General features: G+C 38.8%; 1 protein-coding gene across 2 annotated transcripts in view; it reads left to right on the top strand.

Annotated features, from left to right (window-relative positions):
- Window positions 1-22,135, top strand: part of LOC134533312 (tetratricopeptide repeat protein 5-like) — a 92,795-nt gene that overhangs the window by 9,312 nt on the left and 61,348 nt on the right. For both annotated transcript variants that reach the window (XR_010075306.1, XM_063370797.1), the window contains exons 3-6: window positions 731-948; window positions 3,013-3,252; window positions 14,453-14,506; window positions 21,064-21,249. Coding sequence is in view for 1 of the 2 variants with exons in the window: in XM_063370797.1 (XP_063226867.1) it covers window positions 731-948; window positions 3,013-3,252; window positions 14,453-14,506; window positions 21,064-21,249 (698 nt within the window). In the remaining variant the exon portion in view is untranslated. The remainder of the gene's footprint in view (window positions 1-730; window positions 949-3,012; window positions 3,253-14,452; window positions 14,507-21,063; window positions 21,250-22,135) is intronic.

Below are 22,135 nucleotides of genomic sequence, written 5' to 3'. Positions count from 1 at the left end.
AGTACCACTACCTGGTGGGCCGTGCCCTGAACGTGCGCCCTGCACTGCCCCTAGGCGCAGGCTGGTGTGTATATCATGAGCAGGGGGGTGGTGTTACAGAGCAGGTGGCGTCGGAGAGGCGCGCGCAGTACCACTACCTGGTGGGCCGTGCCCTGAACGTGCGCCCAGCACTGCCCAGTAGCGCAGGCTGGTGTGTATATCATGAGATGGGGGGTGGTGTTACAGAGCAGGTGGCGTCGGAGAGGCGCGCGCAGTACCACTACCTGGTGGGCCGTGCCCTGAACGTGCACCCTGCACTGCCCCTAGGCGCAGGCTGGTGTGTATATCATGAGCTGGGGGGTGGTGTTACAGAGCAGGTGGCGTCGGAGAGGCGCGCGCAGTACCACTACCTGGTGGGCCGTGCCCTGAACGTGCGCCCTGCACTGCCCCTAGGCGCAGGCTGGTGTGTATATCATGAGCTGGGGGGTGGTGTTACAGAGCAGGTGGCGTCGGAGAGGCGCGCGCAGTACCACTACCTGGTGGGCCGTGCCCTGAACGTGCGCCCAGCACTGCCCCTAGGCGCAGGCTGGTGTGTATATCATGAGATGGGGGGTGGTGTTACAGAGCAGGTGGCGTCGGAGAGGCGCGCGCAGTACCACTACCTGGTGGGCCGTGCCCTGAACGTGCGCCCCCAGCACTGCCCAGTAGCGCAGGCTGGTTGTATATCATGAGCTGGGGGGTGGTGTTACAGAGCAGGTGGCGTCGGAGAGGCGCGCGCAGTACCACTACCTGGTGGGCCGTGCTCTGAACGTGCGCCCCCAGCACTGCCCCCAGGCGCAGGCCGCGCTGAGCCGCGCAGTGAAGCTGGACCGGGCGCTGGTGGCCGCCTGGAACGAGCTGGGCGACTGCTACTGGAAGAAGGATGACGTGAAGGAGGCGAGGGCCTGCTACGAGGGAGCGCTGCAGCAGGCGAGTGTTCATCACGCCAGTTTGCAGATATTCTTATCTTGAGTTACATATGCAAAAGCAAGTCTTGACTCAAGGCCCCAAGTATTAGTGTCTCAATTAAAATAGAAACTCTACTAATAATAATAATAATAACATAAAATATAATTTAGTGAGAATTATGTTTTAAGTTCAAACCTAGAAACAATGTTTAAGGGTGGTATTCCAATAAATTTTTATATAGTAGCTACTAAGCATTGCAAGTTAACCCCTTAGTTAGGACATAAACTTACACTTCATATTCCTGAATGTGTCCAAATCAAATCCAAATAAGGTGACAGATGGGCTGACATTAAAAACAGCCAGGAAAATAATGCCTGGTCCGTGGTAGACATTGTAGAGACTTGTTTATTTATGAGTGGGGTCTTGTAGTCCGGTGTACATGTTCCTGTTGCCCAGATGTCTAGCTAACTTACTACGACTGATGAAGTTACTGATATGTAAGCTGGCTCTCACCTCTTCAAGACTTGTATAATAGCACCGGGTGTTATTTCTGATCACCACTGCACCATCGACAACGATGGCCCGCGTGTGGCCTGGCTGCTGTCGGAGCAGTGAGGGGTCCCAGAGGTCAGAGCAGAGTTGTGAGGTGCGGACACGTGTCAAACCTCGAGTGTGTACAGCGAACAGCATCCCTGCAGGTGATGATGAACCGGTCCAGGATGCTGGAAATGTTCACTCCGTACCTCGTCCGTGTGCGCGTGGTCACCGGCCCGGGGTTGTGGAAGATGCCATGTCAGAGTGCCTGTAGTAGCTGTCGTGACTGACACGTCGCAAGTGGATTGTCTGCACACTCTTTCTCCGTTACTGCAGGTTTATTTAGTTTACAGGGTGGCCAGCCAACCGGGAAATCGGGAAATACGGGAAATAGCCAGAATTTCTTAAAAAAACCAGGAATACCTGGAATCAACCAGGAATTTTTATTAGAACCGGGAATTTTTTTTTATGAAGTAACGATCGCAAAAATATACGGCTGTTAAATGAGCACGTTCACCACCCGTCGAAGCACGACAGTGTGCTCGTGAGCTATATTTTGAGAAAGTTAATTTGTTCATATTGCATTTAAAAACTTTTGTAGTACGTAAGAAACCGTTAACAATTCAGACTTCCATACTTATTATGTTTCTGTATTCAAAAGCAACAGCATTTTGGCTGAAAATGTTGTTGTAGGGTGGTAGTAATTTCTCGCACGGCATGTTGGTAGCACTAGTTTTGTATGTATATTTGTTTTTACTTTGCGCTCATGTTGTTGCGTCACGGTATCACGGATACTTTTCTCGAGTTTTTTTAAAAGTTTAGTTGTGCGGGACGTTGTTTTGAATTTTTTAATATAACATGTAATTGGCGCAGACTATCAAAATGTCAACGAGTTCGGTCACCACATACAATGACAAATATACAGAAGAGTTTGAATGGGTGGAGAAAGATCCAAAGTGCAGGACAAATGCTATTTGCAATTTGTATAATGTTAAAATCAATATCGGTAGCATGGATGGGAAGAACAGCATTAGGCAGCCACGCAAGAGGGGCAAAACACGTGCGTTTGGTGTCAAGTAATTTTTGTGACGTGAGATTATAAATTTTTTTGTTGGTGGTAGGTTCTGTTTTAAGTAAGTTCATTGATTTAATTTTTAAGCCTATAGTTAAGTTGTCTATTGTTTAACGCCAATAAAACATCATATTGTGTGTGCTTTGTGTAACAAAAATACAAATTGTATGCAAATATTGATAAAAACAACCCTTGAAAAAACCTGGAAATAACCAGGAATTTTATTATCCCAGAAGAGTGGCCACCCTGAGTAATGTAATCCTCTGGTGTGGAACATTTCCAACAATCGTAGATGCTCAGTAAACACATCCATGTAGCCAAAAGTGCCATTGATGTTGACAATGATGTGCACTTCAACATTTTAGAATACACAATACACTTTTCGTATCGCCCTCTGCCAATTTTGGTTATGTCATTAAAAGGCATTTACGAGAACAGAGAAAACTAAAGGCAAACACTAGTTTATCTGTTGTTAATAGCAAAGAAACGAGGTGTCTCTGCGGAACCTGTCGATGGTGGCGCGGCAGGAGAAGCACCCGTCGGCCGAGAAGCGCGCGGAGAGCGTGGAACAGGGCGTGACGTACGCCAAGGAGGCCGTGCAGCTCAACCCCCGGGACGGCCTCTCCTGGCTCGTGCTGGGCAACGCGTACATCGCGCGCTACTTCACCGTGCAGAACCCAGACACGCTGAAGCTCTGCATGTCGGCGTACCAGCATGCCGTGAGTCCATCAACAATACCAAACATGTAATCACATCTACATTACTTTTTCCAGGTACAGTGAAGTTATTATATATATTCTGTTTCAATCACCTGAATATATCTTAAAAACATTCTCATCTGTTAAATATATATCTCAAGTTACTTTATAACAAATGTTTTGAGCCATAAGGTTTTAAATCTCTGAAAAATAACACAATATAGAATTACAGATAATGTCAAGGCTTTGGAGAGTTGAAGTACCTTTTAATTCTCTGAAACAAGTATGGCCACCGAGTAAACAGCCAGAAGGTGCAGAAAGTGTAAACGAGTGCAGAGAGAAAACAGACTACTATTATGAGCACCAAAAACTAACAAAAAAGTGTCAGAAAACATTAGTGAAATCTACACGTAACCTTATACAACAGTAACCATTTAGACTTAGAAAAATTCCCGCTCATTGAAGAAAATAAACACAAAACTTATATGTACTTAGCTCCCCTATAACCTCTCTCTCTGATGTCATGGTTCATGGTGGTCCCTGCCGCTCCATCGTGAACCACCTTAAACCCCGAGTACTGCCTCTCAACCTCTCTGGGATGAAATAGAATGTCAGGGACAGTTACAGTTCTTCACTGTCGTACAAACAATGGATACACAAGCAAGTCTTCTCGTTGTATTCTTCTTCTTGGTAAGATCTCATTTGGCACCCCTGAGTTTGAAGCTGTTGTGGAAGGAACCCACATGGTGTTGTTGTAAGGTTGAGTATTGAACAGCACACAGCTGGAAATGCAGCCCTACTGACAGTACCACAGATCCTGTACTTACCAGGGGCCTGGAGGTGCCCTGTAACTGCATGCTTGGAGTGTCAGATTCCGTGCTGACTTAAGTGTTTGAGATTGCAAACCAAAAATACCAAATTATTTGAGCAGTTGTTTGTGGGCATGGGGTGGGGTATTGTTTACAACCACGTTCAGCTGTTCTTCTGTTGGACGGTTCCTCGCTGCAATTACCATGAGTCCAAGAAATCACTTTCGGTGGTTCTCAGGTGATGTTTCGCAGTGTTGGTGAGACTGTGAGTTGCTAGTATCTCTAGAACCAGCGTGAGATGGTGAGCGTGTTGCGACCCGTATGTGGTGGCAAACTTTCCTGCACACTTGTCGTCATTGTTTGGAATGTTAGAGGGCATGGCACAGAATTGAAAGCACCGCCTGTCAGGTATGGTGAAATGATTTTTGTTCGGTCTTTAAGTTTAAATGGCACTTACCTACAGCCGGATTTCAAGTTCAAGGTTGAAACTATGTGTCTCCTAGCCCAGCTATGGTTTCGGAAATATTCAACAGAGTCCGGGATTGTGGCTCTGCGACTTTTTGGGTTACCGAAGGCTGGCAGTGCGGAGTGCTCTGTGGACGGTGGGTATGGGATCCCAGTAAGCTTGGCGACCTTGCTGGGGTGACTGAATAACCAATCCGGCTCGGTGGCAACGGACGGTGGATAAAGATCGGCGCGCCGCAGGATGTAGTTTCTTGGACGAAGGCCCCGCAGGGGATCTCAGTGTGGCCTGGATGCCAAGTGTAGCAGACTGCGGGCTGCGGAGTGCTGCGTGCGCATTGGAACTGATAATGTCGGAGCTCAGGAGGAAGACAGCCAGTGGTAGCCTCGAGCAGCAGGAGTGGGGGGACCCGAGGAGTTGCGTCCCTCCCCCGCCGTGGCACGTCCGTCGACTGCGAAGAAGGAAGACGGGCTTGCCGGATCCTCATACGCCCGTAGTTCCAGCCGGTTCACTGGCTCGTTTGCCCACCGCGCTAAGCACTCGTGCTCTCTGCCATCGGTGCCAGGCACGCTGGCGAATCAGTGGGTTTACCCGCAGCCTTCCCCGAACGAGGCTGTCTCGAGGCTTGGCTCGGCTCTGGTGCTAGGTGGAGGGAATACTTGCAGTACAGGCAGCCGACCCATCGCTTCCCTGAACTGGTTAACTTCAATGATGCTGGCTGGAAAGCCCAAGTTTCCAAACCCCTCATGGCAGCTTTTCTTCTGCCTCATGCAACTCTTCTATCTGGACCATTCTTCCTTGGCCAGTTGTGATCTTGATGCTTTATTGCATGATAGTTGATCCCCAGGGCTTTCCGTGTGTCTGTGCAGGTTTTACCTGGGCCGCAGTAGCTAGCGTTCAGAGGGGCATCAACTGCTGCAATGACTGACCAAACACTCCAGTAGCACCTGATGCAGATGACCTCTCAAGCATGGTCCCTTCCCACACACATTTACATTAACTATGCTAGGTTAAAAAGAAAAAGGGATGGGAACAAAATTGGAAAAGTAGTACAAAAGAAAAAAAAACAGATTGTTTGTGTAAGTACACCTAGTGAATCACCAGGACACTGCAGACTAGGTGTGGGGAGAGTACAAGGCTGACTGGTCAAGAAGGTGGCGCGATGCCGGGTTCACGGGACACTGGAAATACTAGGGACGGCACTGGTGAAACCAACGTTTAGTGATTGGTAAATGGTATGCTGATAGAAAACCTGTATATATTTTTCAGGCTGAGAAGCTTTAGAACAAAAATGTAAAACTCAAAATATTAAACTGCTCACTGAAAATTATAAATCCATAAAAGTAAACTGCATGAAAGAATTGAAATGTGATAAAGCACGGACCACGGACATGAGGGTTCGAACCCGGCCCCTCGGAGACCTGTACCTAGTGCCTTACTCCTTACTCTGCGCATCTTGCTGCGTTGTTTCAAGTAGAGTATTCTGGTAACCTGTGGTTTATGTTGTTGTTAGTGATGGGTCAAATCCCGATTTTCCCGAATCCAAATCTCAATGTTGAATCCCTTTGTAGGGAAATATATTAAAGTTAGAGTTGAAATTAGTACTTAGTATTTTAAGTTTTTAATATTGGGACAAGTTGATGTGGTGTATTGCCATACAACTGATACAACACCGCACAGCATGTCAGTATCACATAACACCAAAGTGCAACTTAATACACCATTTAGCACCGAAATTTAACCATAAACATGAAATCAAACGGCCTTTTGATAAATTGATTAAATTACAAAAAACTTAAATGTTTCATCATGGTAAAATTATTGAATTTAATTTATTTAGCATGATTGGATTGGAAAAAACATTAGTACCATTATATTGTTTGAACTTGCATGTCTGGTATTAGTAACACGTTTTTACATTATTGATGGCACATATTTCAAACACAATAATTTTTCTGAATAATTGTTATTTTTCTCAGTTTTGTGCTAGACATTCTTATTACTAATGATTTAACTGTATAAGTGCATCAGGTTTAAATTAAAATGAGACTATTTTGGTAAAATCAGTATTAAAAAATATTTTAGATTCATTTTGGTGAATAATACACTTTTTTAATAACTAAAGATATTGTATAAAAATAAAAACAATAACACAGAAAAGTCCTGTTTAAAAAAAACTAAATTGTCCTAGAAAAAACCATAACATCTTATTCCTATTAATATAATGACAGCTAACCATACCCCTCAAATCCGAATCTAGGTCTCAAAAGTTCACAATTATATACAGTAGAACCTCGATGATACGTTCCCGTTTCATACATTTTCCCGTGTCATACGCCGATTAATTTTGGTCCCGCCGAAACTACTATGTTTACAATGGTTTACTTTCCCGGAACATACACTTATAAAATCATTAATTTCCCGTTTCATACGTTTTTACGAAGCGTTAAAGCCCAAAATTCACAAATTTTTTTGTTATATTCCTCCTGATAAACTACGTTTTAATGCTTTTATTTTGAAAAACGTTCATTGTTTACATTTGCAAACGTAAGAAAATAACTTTATCCCACCATAGATATTGATAGTATCAGGAAGACTGTGCACTTCGCTAGTAGCATCTATGGCCAGCACCAAGCGAGACTAGTGGCGCAAACTAGCAATGATTATGAAAATGGTGCACGCGCTTTACCAAGGCACGGATCTCATATTTTGTGCATTCATTAATCTTTGAACTGAATATACCCGTTAGTGATGGGCAGAACGGATCTTTTGACCGAATCGGTTCTTTTGGATCAGTACCGTGAGATGATTCGTTCAGAACGATTCGTTCATCTCGGTCAATTCGTTCTTTTCTGTGTATGGGATCTGGCTCTTTTATCAGGTGTCGTAACTCGTTCATCCTTTAGAGTATTACGTACGTGTTTTTGTATTTGAATTTGAACATTGCTTTCCGTAGCCAGTGAATCACAGTTGCGTATATGAAACAAGATTATTTATATTTTATTACTTTTTAAGTTACAAATATTAATATATATGCTATTTACACTCTAGTGACAGTAAAGTGTTTACATGTAGACCAACACATTTAGAGAAAAAAGACAAAAATTTAATACTACTGCAATTCAGTATGAAGAGAAACAAATGAAGTACATTAATTAACCCAAAAATGGTAAGTGTGAACATTTGTAGTTACTTTCCCTGTTATTTTTTAATTCATACGGGTTTTTTTTTGTTTTTTTAGTTTTTTATTTCCAAATTTGTGTATGTGAATGTGAAAAAGCAATTTTAAACCACTACTTAACAGTTGACATTTTCAGGTATAGATACTTTTCATGTTACCCTATTTTATTTGATCAGTTATCGTTTGCTCTTGTGAACATGCGCACGCTGTGATTACTAATTCTTCAGACTCCTGACGTCATGAATCATTTTACGAACGAATCAAACCGGGCGCGTGACCAGTTCTCTCATCTCGTTCTCTCGTTCTCTCCGCGTTTTCGTTCTTCCGAATCTTTCAAGGTACCGGCTCTCAAAGAGCCGGTTCTTTACATCGCGAACGAATCGCAAGATTTCGTTCTCTCAAAGATTCGTTCTTTTTGAACGAATCGTTAACGAACGACCCATCACTAATACCCGTTTGTTATTGTTTTCTTACGATCGGAGTGTTTTCTATTTTACGTTTCTCAAGTTAAAAATATTATTGAAAATTGTTCTGTTGCATACAGTTGTTTGTAAAAAGAAACAAACAAGCATAAATTCCTGATTTTCTTTTTACAATAGCCTAATTTTTTAAATTTCTAATTTAGGCTTGGTGACTTTTCCTGCCCTCCAAGAAAGGACTTCATAACATTTTGTAAGGCCACTGTTTCTCATGTCAGCTTTACTTGATTATGGACTGTATTTTACATTTCTGGTGGTTTTATTATAGGTATATATAATTATGAATTCCTATCTTTCTTATAATGCAATTATTTACACATTATGTATTTGAGTTTAATCTGACATTGTGCTTGTATGCTAGATTGAAAAAAAAAAATATTATTGCCATTCCCTTTTCATACACTTTCCCGCATCATACACCATTTTTGTGCCCTCCGTTGAAAAGTGTATGACAGGGGTTCTACTGTACATAATGTACAAAAAATGAAAAATATTAACAATGGTGTTGAAACATTTAATCCTTTAAATTTTTTATTCCTTGACTAAGTTTCCAGAATCAATATACATTGTAATTATGTTTGGGTCATTCCATGTCAGTTCATCCAACAAAAGTTGAAAATGTAACCATTGTTTTTTAATTTTGATAAAAATGGGTCATTTGTTTGGTGACATAAGGCCACTTAAAATCCAAAATTTCAGATTTTTATCTCAAATACTTCCTGAGAAATCGAAGGTTTCGTTGTGACCATTTTTGGCCTAAAACAGGTTGTAATGACAGCATAAATTTGTCAGTATCTGTGTTTCCTTGCTTTGTATTTCACTGTAATACCACTATTTCAGAATAAGAACTTTTTTCCTTGTGTAAAATTCTCTAGAGAATTCAAATTAGCCACCAAATTGCTATATCTAGAATGGTTTGTAAGTTATAACAGAATTATTAACATGACTTATGTTTCATGTATCATCTGCATCCTTTATTAGAAAATAGACTGTATCTCAAAAGGCAGTCCTCACAAAAAAATGAGCTTGGTACTATGTGAAAGAAAAGGAAATTTCCTATAAGATACATTAAAAAAAATATTGGCTTTCTGCTGGCAACATGTAATGTACTCGATAATCGCTTACTAATGCTATATGTACACATAAAAATATTTCCTACTTACACAATGCCAATGAATTAGAATCTACAGACACAATCCTCCAATTTTTGCAATTAGCAAACTGCATTGCTTTTCTGATAAAGCTGCCATTCTATTTCACACTTGCACAAGTCTTCTTTCTGCCAGAGCTGCTTGTTGATGGTGCCTGCAAAAGGAACCCAGCACACATCGTCTCGAGGTGAAGGCCAGTAAAAGGAAGCACTTGGACCGGCAGGGTGCATGAAGGTTACTTGAGCATCTTCTTCTGACCTATCAATGTTGTTTACAACACCAACAAACCATTTTTTGTCATACACACAAGACACATAGCAACCAGTATACAGTTTTGATATCGTACCACCAGGGTCTTTGCTAGCAGCTGTAGCGAAATTTAAAACTAAGGAATATGCATTATCCTGACTTGTTTTCTTCATTCCTATTTCATACTGGAATATTGGTGAAGCATTGTGAAACCCTCTTGTGCCTGGAATTGTCTTTGCCATAGTATACCGTTGTTGTAGAGTCGAACGAACGTCATCCACATCATTCTTGTCAATGTAATGAAAGATAATACCTGTTATGTGTTCATTGCAGTAGGTAAACATCTTAGACACTGATGTAATTTGGTCTTGGAATGATAGTTGAAGACTAGCTTTTGATGTCAGTCGCTTAACAGTTCCCCCAATTCCATCGCAAGATGATTTATGATTTGCCATGGCTTGTGGCAAAGAATGACCAAGAAGCTGTGAGCTGAAAATCTTGTGTGTGGTGGCACAAATTGAGGATATTCTTGCAGTTCTTGTACTGAGCAGCACAACCATCACTGAAATAATGTATGTGTTTTACATGAGGCAGGTGTCTTTTAACATATGTGACTATTTCTGACTGTGTTTTATACACCATGGAAACATCATGATCCAAATCATTTGACAAAAAACAATGACTGCTTGTTTTCAAATTAGCATTGTCTGAATTTTTGTAGTAAATGACTAATGGATGAACTGTACATTGACTATTGGTCCAATGGTATCCTTGTGCTTCATTTTGGATAACGAAGGAAAAATTTTCACTGAAATCTAATAAAGCTATAACTTCTCTTTCACTTATTTTCTCTTTCAGCTGCTTGAGGTAGTCCGATTGTTTCTTTGTGGTATAGGAATGGGGTATGAGGAGTTCCATTTTTTGTACTAAAATTTCCATAAAGTCTTCTATACTTGAGGTAAGGGTTTGTTATTGTGTTCGGTCTGTACTGACCCACGGTTGACATTCAATCACATCATCTGGATCACAGTCTATAGTATGATATAGATGCTGCTTTAGAGTATCTGGAGAAGGACATTGCTCACATTGTCTTAGCATACAGGCAGGGTTTAAAATGTCACATACAAGATACAAAATAAGTGAACTATACTTTTCACCTACACCAAGACAGTGAAGAAGTAATTCAACATTTTGGTGTATAGTGCACACACAGCGGTATGGGTTCCAGAACTTCCAGCTAAAACGCACCATTTAGGACGCAACTTACAAAACTTTGAAAACCCCACCTTGAGAGATGGATATTTTGCCTTAAAAGAACAATACAGCTCATGCAAGTTGCATAGCAAAAGTTTTTTCTGTTTGTAAACATTTTTGGATATACGTACTAACTTTATCTTTCATTCCTGGCATTTCCCTGGGAAACTCATCATCTTGATAGAAATCTTGAATGACTGCACAGTTTCTTCAGGTAACTTCTTCCCACCTGTGGGATGAACTAATGCACAGATTCCTTTTTCCAGTGTAAGTGGTCTTGCTTGTCTTACCATGTACTCAGAAACACCAAATTCTTGTGCTGCCTTCTGTCTGGACCATGATGATGGATAAGGGTAAGAATTTGTAATTTTCTTTGTCTATTCATTGTGGGCAGGTTTTGCCTTATTAAAGTTACCAAACGGTCCAAATCGGCAGCCTTGTTCCACTTCATGCCTCTGTAATTCTGTACTTTCACTAGTTGATGTGGCTGGAAGCTTTACATCTAATACTTTAGATAGTTTGTCTGCTACAGCTGATGATACTTCTTGTAATTTACGTTTCCCATATTTTTCTTTTGCATGTTGTAGTACAGCATGCAGTTTTATTGGTAACTGTTGCAAATATTCCAAACTTTGGTCAAGTAAGCTACGGGTTTCTTCTTTTGATGCTTGAATCTCTAAAACCTCTGCAACGTCACTTTCAGATGAATCTGAAGATACCTGTGCACCTACTTGTTGAATATTATACAACCTAATCCTACATGAGGAGCATAATTTTTTACCAGGAATTAAATTAAGTCCCTTGTCTGCTGCTTTTCTGTAGCACTGTAAAGAGATTGTGCGCAAAGAACGCTTAACTGGAACACTATGCACTTTCATAGGATCACAACATGATGTCTGAAACATTTCATACTTCTTAATATAAAACAATTCGTGATGAAAACATATGGTGTGAAGATTATGTTTAGAAATACCTGTTCTCAGCACAAGAAGAGTTTGAATATCTTTGGAAAGTGATTCCAATCTTTTGATTACTTTTGTTTTAATATAACACTCTTTATGGCATTCTTTATGCATATCATTCCCAACAGAACAGATTTCTAGTTTAGTAGTACTGGTAGCCATGTAGTTCTCATCCAACTTATAATGAACTAAGACTTTCCACTAACATTATACACAGGCAGCGCAGTGAGACTGGCCTACACAGTGTAGTCTGCATGGTGGCAGACACAGGCTCTGACCCGGTTATCTTTATTGCTTTCCTCCCCTCCGCCCCTCTGTTCATGGGCCACTATACTGCATTTGCTGTGACAGCCCAGATATTAGGCCTATCTCTCAGCTGCCTCTGAGGAAGCAGGAAAAAAAACCAATGCCAAGGGGAACAGCGCAAGTATCAAAGAACCCATCTCTTATAGCTAGCAGGCAGACTCCATGCAGAAATGACATATGTACAGTCACATGACATGGCTCTGCAGATAACACAGGGAAGGTAATTAGAGGCTTTGAAATTTGCACAAAATCCTTGTGTAATATGCGGAAAATATGGGACATACACAACCCTTATATTCGATCCTCTTTGCTTCCATCTTCTGGCTGCCTTTTGTTAGGGGCCCCATTTACATCACCAAGTCATTTTCATTTTGTTTTTGAACACTCCAGCAGAAAGCCACTATTTTTTTTAATGTATCTTATAGAAAATTTCCTCCTCTTTCACATAGTACCAAGTTCATTTTTTTGTGAGGTCTGCCTTTTGAGATACAGTCTATTTTGTAATAAAGGATGCAGATGATACATGAAACATCAGTCATGTTAATAATTCTGTTATAACTTACAAACCATTCTAGATATAGCAATTTGGTGGCAAAATTTGAATTCTCTAGAGATTCTCTGAAATATTGGTATTACAGTGAAATACAAAGCAAGGAAACACAGATACTGACCAATTTATGCTGTCATTACAACCTGTTTTAGGCCAAAAATGGTCACAAAGGAACCTTCGATTTGTCAGGAAGTATTTGAGATAAAAATCTAAAATTTTGGATTTTAATTGGCGTTTTGTCACCTAACAATTGAACCAATTTTTATTAAAATCAAATAACATGGGTTACATGCCCTGGATGAACTGACATGGAATGACCCGTTTATATAATTACATGTTAAAAGTACGTACAATATCTTGGGGAATGGTAACATAATAGGAATTAAGAAAAAATTGACCTAGTAAACTTCATAGGTTATCCTTATCAGTGTTAATATTTTTAAATTTACTTTATTTCCTAAAATATTTTTCTCCAAATATTTTTTTCTGGAATTGGAATCCATTGAATACTAATACTAAGGATTTGATGGTATTTGAGGATTTTATTTGCCTATCCCTAGTTTTTTTTTAACCTGTTTAGTACTGAAGATATCAACAGAAAATAATAACAATAATGTATAGGTAAGGGCCATTCCATATGAAATCCACACACTAAAATACCTATAAACATTTACTTGACCATCTCAGAATTTGATGAAATTTGGTATGAAGATTATCCTTATAAAGGCTAAGGAAAATGCTCTCTTTCTCTCTCTCCTCAAATATCTCAAACGGTTTCAAAATTACGGCTACGTAAATTTTCCCAAAACCTGCCAAAAAATGTAACCAACATATTTTGAGATCACCATAACCATTCTCCTCATTGAGTTAGAGAGATGGGAGTGGTGTCATTTTACTAAGTTTTAAATGCACTTTTTTTGATATTCAAACTCAACTTACCTTGTTATAAAAAGTTCTTTTGAGAAATCAAATTAAAAATTTCATTTTGATTTTCTCAAAAAGTGAATTTTTGAAATTTTTTTTAAAAATTCATATAAATAGTTTATACTTTTGGTAAATGATCCTCAAAATTTCAAAGTGGGAGGCTAATGGGTTCATAGTTAAATAATAATTGGTTGATTTGATATGGAATGACCATAAACCAACATACTGCAATACAAAAACCCTAATTTAATGGGAATAACAACAACAATAACAGATACCAACAAGAATAATAATTAAAATCAAAAGAAACCAGGAGACTGTATTACATTGGAAATCAATTTAACAACAGAACCCTGACACAGAAACCAAAATATTACATAAAAATAGACAAATGTTCATCTAGATATCAATTAAAAAGCCTTCAAACAACATACTGTCTTAAAACACAATCCAACAAAATACCATAAACCAGAAATCCACAAAATCCAACTGAATCTAGTGTAAACACAAATCATGTCCAATAAATACTACTGATATATTATTGACAATTGTAATTAAAATAATCAATAAGTGGTTAGTTCCATCTTTAATACCAACAAAAAAATTGTTTTGTTTCCTGTTATAATTTTTTTGGGTTTTTGTTGTGAATTAATTGGATTTTTATTTTCAATTGTAAATGTTTGAAGAGATTAATTATGAATAGAAAACTTGGGATTTTATCTGAAAGCTATTGATGACTAAAGAAAAACTTAGTTATTTTCATTAAGCTGTTTAAAAGATGTGAGTTAGGTTTATAAATTCAGGTGGGATAGGCATAGTTTAATGATTGTGTCAGTATTGGTGACAGAACAGTGATGTCCTCAACACGCAGCTGAAGCAAGTCTCTGTTCCAGCTGAAGGACCCTGAAGCGGAGTGCCACGCAGACCTCCACTACAACATGGCTATCGTAAGTCACCCTCACGTTGGAGTCTTTCTGCCCAAAAAATAACGTCCAAAAATGTTATAAATGCAAATTTAGATACCGTAGTGTTTGGTGGGCCGAGCTACTAACTAGGGTGGTGGTGTTTTCTGGGTTGGAGGACACATCTGTGTAGTTGATGGTGCCTTGCTGCAGCCATCTTGGAGGCTAATAATGAGATGAACATTTGGCAAAGGATGCATCATAACAGGGGCGTAACCTGACAAATTTGGTAACGCATGCAATATAGAATACATCCAAACCCCCCGGAAGAAGGGGTCCGGGGGCCCTATCCCGGAAAATTTTGGTTTTCAGGGAGCAAAATGGTGCTGTTTAGGCAGTTTTTTTAAAAAAATAATTAAACATAAAACTGGTAACAACATTAAATTTTTTGTGATAAACTTAGAGAGAAATATTAACAAAGATATCAAATTGTCACTCACCATGTATTTACTTATAATGGAACTCTGCTCTGCGGTTTTTCCTGCAGAACTGCTCCGTGACTTAAATGTCCGTACAAAATTTTTAGTTTTGTTATCTGTTTTTAGATTGCTAAGTGCTGGCGTCTGGCGCCCGTTTTACGATTTCTAACTTTTCATGAAATGAACATGATTGAAAAGGTTTATTAAAAATAGTCTCTACGACATCATTTTTACAGTTATTCATCTTGCAAAACTACAATTTTACAACAAACTTAATTGTAAACTTATCACTAAATCACTAACCATCACACAATCTACTCCTGTTCATGCTGAATAAAATGTCACCTTCAAGCACCTGCAACCTCCCACGTGACACATAAGCTTAACACAAGCTGCGACAAGCACCCACGCCGCACGCGTTAAGATTGCAGTGAAAAGGAAAAATAGTAAAATTAAGAGTTGAATTACAACTAAATGTGTCTACGAATGTTATATAATTCTAACCCAAAAATTTAATTAAAAAAAAAAAAAACCGACTGAACAGACACTAAATGGACTCGTTCGCGGCCGCGCTGTGTTACTGATCAGTGAATGCAGAAGCAACTAGTGCATGCATGCGACCCCGTCTTCGCGAGAGTTGGTAGTGACGTCACATCTGGAGAGTGGCTGTTGAGAACACCACAGCGCCGTACCGCGGCAATCTGAGGAACTATTACAAGTATCATTCACGCTGTAGTCAATAGGTAGCGCTAATGCATTTGTTTGCCACACGTCGCACAAATCGTAAACGGAACGAGATTAGCTATAAAGAAAAGGGAATAACTTAAGCAGAAAACAATTACAGAACTAAACAGCGAGATAGTGATCAATGCCACAATGCCCATAAAATATTAGTTTCATTTAGAGCATGCATTGCATGCATTGCATTCATGGAGAATACGCCCCTGCATCATAAGAATGTCCATAAAAGAACGTCCCATTTTTAATGGTATATTATAACAGTTTATTTTAGAAGGCATGGTATATGTGATAAGATATACATGTAAATAAATGTAAAACTATTTTAGAGCACACATCACTTTTGATTACCGACTTTTAATAGCAGAGAAAAACAACACAAAACATGGTTCTGTAAGGATACATAAACAATAAAAAAACACTTCCTGTACCAACATGACAAACATTAACACAAACTAATATAAATGTTAGAACCATACATAATAACAATAATCATGTAAACTAAGTCATACATAATAAATTGTATTGTTTTTACAAATGTTAAATATGTATGTGCACTTTTAGTTACACGGCACACATCCAACCTAAAGTCCAATTCTTCTCACACTTTGGCTAACACGTCCGGAGTAGTGGAAATATAGCCTCTTCAATTCTGTTTCTCAACTGTGGCAAACCATTAGGTAGCGGCAGAATGTAGACAAAATATTATATAAAGCATTAAAGGGAAATATTGCATTGTGTTATGTCAGGTGAACGTGGAGGCCAGCGAAAAAGGACTCGTACAAAGAGACTCCAAGGGGAGGGGCTCCATCCTGTTGCCAAATAAAGTTTACAGGTTCACACTTGCTAATTGGGGAAACAGCTATTCTTTCATGCTGCAAGTGAGAAAAAAAAAGCAGTATTCACACATACGCTTAACTGAAACTGATTGAGTTACTCTTTAATTGTAACCTTGAACCAACACTACAACACTCGGAGTTGATGACGACGACAAGTCTTAGCATCATAGCGTCGTCGCCATCATCGACGACAACATTCACGTGTGGACTGCCTGTTTAATGTGAATCACGATAGTGGCTCATAGCTCCTAGGGGTGTGGGAATAGAGGTGTCTCTTGCTGTGACAAGGTGGTGGCATGTGGATAATAAGTGTGGTGTGCTCTGAATGTGAATGTGCCTCAAGTGAAGGGGACAGGGGAGGAGGGGGTGCCTTCAGTGAAGGCAGTCTGGGTTTGATTACCAGCGAGGTCAAACCCAAATTCAAAACACATCTGCCGACGGTAGATGTTGGCATGAACTGAATGTAATATTACATGTCAAGAGGACCCAACTGGACATGACTCAACACTAATTGTAATTCTTAACCCTTGAATGTTGCAATTTGGAAAATGTTGTGGTTAGTATTTTTACACTCAAAAAGTTTAAATGATCTGTTGATTAAGCAAAAGAGTTTCTAACTGTTTTTACTCTCCGCCAAAACTTAACGAACCAAATGAATTCACATTGTCACTGAATGCAAACTGAGCTACTGTGTCGTTTGGGGGGGGGGGGGGGGGGACCACTATTCCCGGACCTGTGCAGAGAACCAGGGTCAAGTTTCTAGTTGAGAAAGTCCAAAAGAATGGTACCCAAATGAACTAACGCTTGGCCCTAACCAGTAGGCGCAAAATTGTCTCTTCACAATTTACTTCACATACTTTTTGGTTAGCTGCTGATGAGGTGACAGGATGGTACAACGATTGAGCAACGTGATCACCTCTGCTTGTCACTCTCATCCTATATGCTCGACATTGGGCATGACCTGGTTGCAAGGCATGTCAAGAATACCCAAAGAAGGCCTTATGGCTCAGAGACGCTTAGTCCGTATGTTTGTAGTTGGAACTGTAGTAGTCATGAGTTGTACCAGATATGGCCTCCATGGCAGGCATAATGGCAGTGAGTGACATATTTATTCCATATGGTAGATGACTTGAATAGAGATGATAATGATGCTTGTCAAAATTAAAACAAAAAAAAATTATTTTGATAAATGACTTTTTGCACCAAGGATTGCAATCAATAAAATCAATATTTAATAGGCAAGTGTTTAATTTTTTTGTTCTTTGAAGTTATTAATTACTTCTTTAAATGTGTTATGAAAAAATTATAGTAATGAATTTTTATAATTCAATCTCAGCATGCAACAAAAATTGACTGGATGAAAAACAGGCTACATAAATGTTTGTTTTAATCATATTAGTGACTGAATTTGATTATTATTCCATATAATTAAAAACATGTATTTATTGTGAATATTAGTGATATAAATTTTATTTATTAATATTTTATAGTGTGTTTATACAAGGTATGTTCCCTTATGTATATTTATTTGCATTATATTTTTACATTATTATCTAATAAATAATTAAAATTAATACTTTAGAATATTTAGTGATTTTCATTATTAATTAAAATTTACCTGATTATTTTACTAAAATAATTAATTAATTTTATACACATGTTTATATTAACTATGAATACTGAGTATAAATTTAATTTTTTTAATTTGATTGAATTTATAATTTAAAATCATATTTATAATATCACTCCAGTATTTATATTATTTTATTTAAATGAATTATTTGCATGCAAAATATAAGTTAGTGTTTTGCTTTGCCAAGTAAGTTTAACTTCTAATGTACCTCTTTTTTTTGTTTATTCATTTATTTTTTCAGTAATTTACAATTTTGTTAAAGTGTTGGCTTGTGATAAGATTTTAAGATCAGAGAAGCAGTCTGGTAGATTAAATTTGAAATATTAATAATGACTTCAGACTTCATAAAACTTTATTTCACTTTTTTAAAAATTGATTTTCAAAGTGGGTATTTTAGTTTACAAGCAATCAACACTTGTGCACCTCTAGTGGGTAACAAGTAGTCCACACTAGCACACACCAGACAGACAAGAGGATCCAAGCTACCGGTGTCCAGTTTGGGTGCAGTGACGGTACAGTGGCTAGAATAATATAGGCTTTGATAAAGTGATGGAGGTCAGTCGCTCTGTAAATGTTGATGGGGAATATTATTCTGTGAATTTTTTACAAGTGTATCCGCCAGTTATCGAACTTAGTACTCTGATGTTCGTGATGAAGTTTTTTACTTTCATATTTTTATCGGTAGGCTATAAATTTTTAGATTTTTTTTTTGCATGTTCAAAGGTTAATGTCATGACCTTGGAGGTTTGAATTTTTTCATTTTAGGAAAAACTATGCCTCTGTGGGAAATACTAGATTTATTAGGTGAATTTTTAGGATTTTGTGGTGGGATATTTCCCTCTGATTGGAAATGTTCCTTGGAAAAAGAGAGGTTTTTAATCATTTGGAAATTATTGTGTTATCTTGGGGAATTTCGAGGTACATTTTGGAAAATATAAAAGGTCAAATGTCAGCAGAACCAAGAGGGTGACCTGTCATCAACCCACCACTCCACACTCGGAACCCTGAGCCAGTGAGTGTTGGAGTCAAACTCTGCCCCTCCTAAATAGCTCATTACAATTTTAAAAAAACTGTGATATCTTCTTGTCTTAAGGGGTGTGAAATAATCTCCAAAAAAAAACATTTTATAATTAAAAAGTTGTTATTTCTGTAGATGGTTTTTGCATATATAGCTGATGATGTCTGATCTGAGGTGGCTCATAATTTCAGAGAGTAGAATACATTTCATTCAGCCGTGAACTTATTTCTGTCCCTGTCACTGTCTGCAGCTCTGTGTCAAAATCCACTTTTGGTTTCAGAAAAAATTAGTATGTTGCTGCCACTGCAGAGAATGGTATCAGTGTACATGCTGATGGGTGTTTGCAGAGGGTGTTGGTAGGTCGTTAGTGCATATCTGCCAACTGTAGCGATTAGTTCCCTGGGCTTAATATTTTTGACAACCTTTCATGCCCTCACGTTTACACATATTTTTCTTGTGCCTTTTTAATAATAAATTTTTATTTTACTTAATTGTGTTTAACTGTTTTATGCGCACTAATAATCAATTTCTTGCATAGACACTTGCGTATGAAGTATATCTGTGGTTCATCTTTGTGCTTTTATGGCGAGCACCCCTAGCTCAGCCATACGATGTGTCGATGCAAGGTCAACTTAACTTCCAGCTGTGAAGTGGATTTGTTCACCATTTTGTATTGAGTCTAGTATAGGTTAAGTTGTAGTAAAGTGTTTTGAGAATGTGAATTTCACATTTAATTTGTTGTGTTTCATTATATCAGGATGAGAATGGAGTGGTAGTAAATTAAAGCACTACAAAACAACATGTAGCAGAACATGTTGGGATGAAGTTCCTAATACAACTGCGTTGCGTAAAGGGAAAGTTGTGTAGACATGCCAAGTGTGGGCCGGGGAGCGACGTTATCTCCGTAGCACAGTGCAGAGTACTTGCCAGCTGGCTCGGAACACATCTGCCTAGAGCACGACACCGGGGCTCAGAGTAAACTTACAAATAGACAATTAATTAGTAATAGAACACATGTAAATTACAGAACAACATCAAGGAACCTTTCGTTTTATGGCAATGTTTAGTTACAATATCAAATGCGTTTGCAGAAGAGACTTTGTGCGTGCATGCATAATATATCTCATTTAACACAATCCAGTACATATTACACTACTAGCATTAATGGGAGTGTTAACAATAAGATATCAGAATTATAAACACACAAAAGTATTTTAACATGCATACTAAGCACAAATAATTACACTAAATGGAAGTGGTACATGGAGTACAGAAAGTCCACAGATACAGTCTCAATATAAAAAGCTCGCCCAGGGATTACAGATAAATGTTGAGGCCCCAGAAAATCCAATCAAAGAAAGATTATATCTGAATTATGTAGAAGCAAACCAATTTTGCATCCTTATTTATTGAAACACTTAAGACAGTCAGTGGCTCGTGGACATGTTTCTTCGGAGCTGATAATGGCTGAACAAATCTTACGAATACAAGTACAGGAGAAGGCCAAACTAATTTTCATCAGGTGGTAGTTGAAACCAAATTTATAAAAACTAGTCAGAATTTAACACGAAAAAAGTTACTTACTGCATGCTGTTGCGAACGTCCAAACAAAACTACTTACACGTCCATGATCGGCTGCTGATGCACTATGCCACCAGTTACCGCAGTAATCGACAGAGCTCCTAGGACCAGTGATCAGAATGGGCGAGCTAGGGGCGCATGACCCCTTTATTCCTTTATTGCACAAGACCCGCGCATGCTCCGTGGCATGGGGTGGAAGGGGTAAATGACAGAGAACACTGAACCAGGAATGCGAGTCACAGAGATGGATGAGTCCTCCGGAACAAGAGGCGGGTGAGAAGGCTGGGAAAGGAGAGTGTGCGTGTGTGTGGCAGGTGCTGAAGTACCGGGAGCAGTACCAGGGGGCGCTGGGAGCCCTGTCGCGGGCGAGCGCGCTGGACCCCACCTGGCCGCCGCCTCGCCTGCTGGAGGAGCGGCTACTGCAGTACCTGGCGAGGGTGCAGGAGCTGGTGGCGCTGAGGGGCCGCCTGCGCGCCAGGAGACTGGCCCAGCTGCTGCAGGTACCTTTCCTTTGGATAACACCTATTAGCTTCATTGTATTAGAAAATAAAAGGGAAATAGTTTTCCAACATGATTCATAACTAGCAGGTATGGTTTATATCTTTATCAATATTTTTTTAGAATAAATGGCACATCTTTAAATGAATATCATATATCCTATAAAACATCAATAATGAAGATACATGCAAAAATCATCATGTAAAATATTTTGTAAATTTCCATTAGAAATAAGAATAATAAGGTACATGTAGTGCATAGCTATGCACAGAGAATATCTTGTACAGGGATCAACTCTATCACAAATTTTATTGAAATAGCACATAAATTTACAATTTTCACAATTGGATAAATGATTTCGCAAAATCAGCACAATAAACGACAGTCATATATATTTAAATATAAAATATATATAATTACAATGAATAGGCTTACATTTTTCAAGAATACATATGAAATAATAATTATGTATGGCATTTAAGCCCTGAGTACAAAAGGATGGAGGTAATCCACTCGAAAGTAACAGCTGGTTCAATTTACAGTTTGCCAGATACCTACAAATGCAAGTCAAACCAGGAGGGCAGTCGGATGTTACCATCAGAAAGCTCAATAACAGCCCTAATTACACAATGCTAAATTGTAAGCTGGAAAGCCAATGAAGGTGAATATTTACTAATTTTACAAAACACATGAGTTGGGTGTCACGAACTTCAGTAATGTCTTAGGCAATACTGAAAGGCACAAGAGAGCAAGACTAAGTGATCCTGAGTTGGCAGACCAAGATTCATTACAATCACAACGTTAAATACTGTGTTTTATCGCATAATTGTCGCACATTTTATTCTAAAATCAATTTTGAAAAGTAGGGGTGTGATATTTTAAAGAAAA

This window comes from Bacillus rossius, chromosome 6, assembly GCF_032445375.1.
Source record: "Bacillus rossius redtenbacheri isolate Brsri chromosome 6, Brsri_v3, whole genome shotgun sequence".
Lineage (NCBI taxonomy): Eukaryota > Metazoa > Arthropoda > Insecta > Phasmatodea > Bacillidae > Bacillus > Bacillus rossius.
This window is presented reverse-complemented; position numbering and strand designations above follow the sequence as displayed.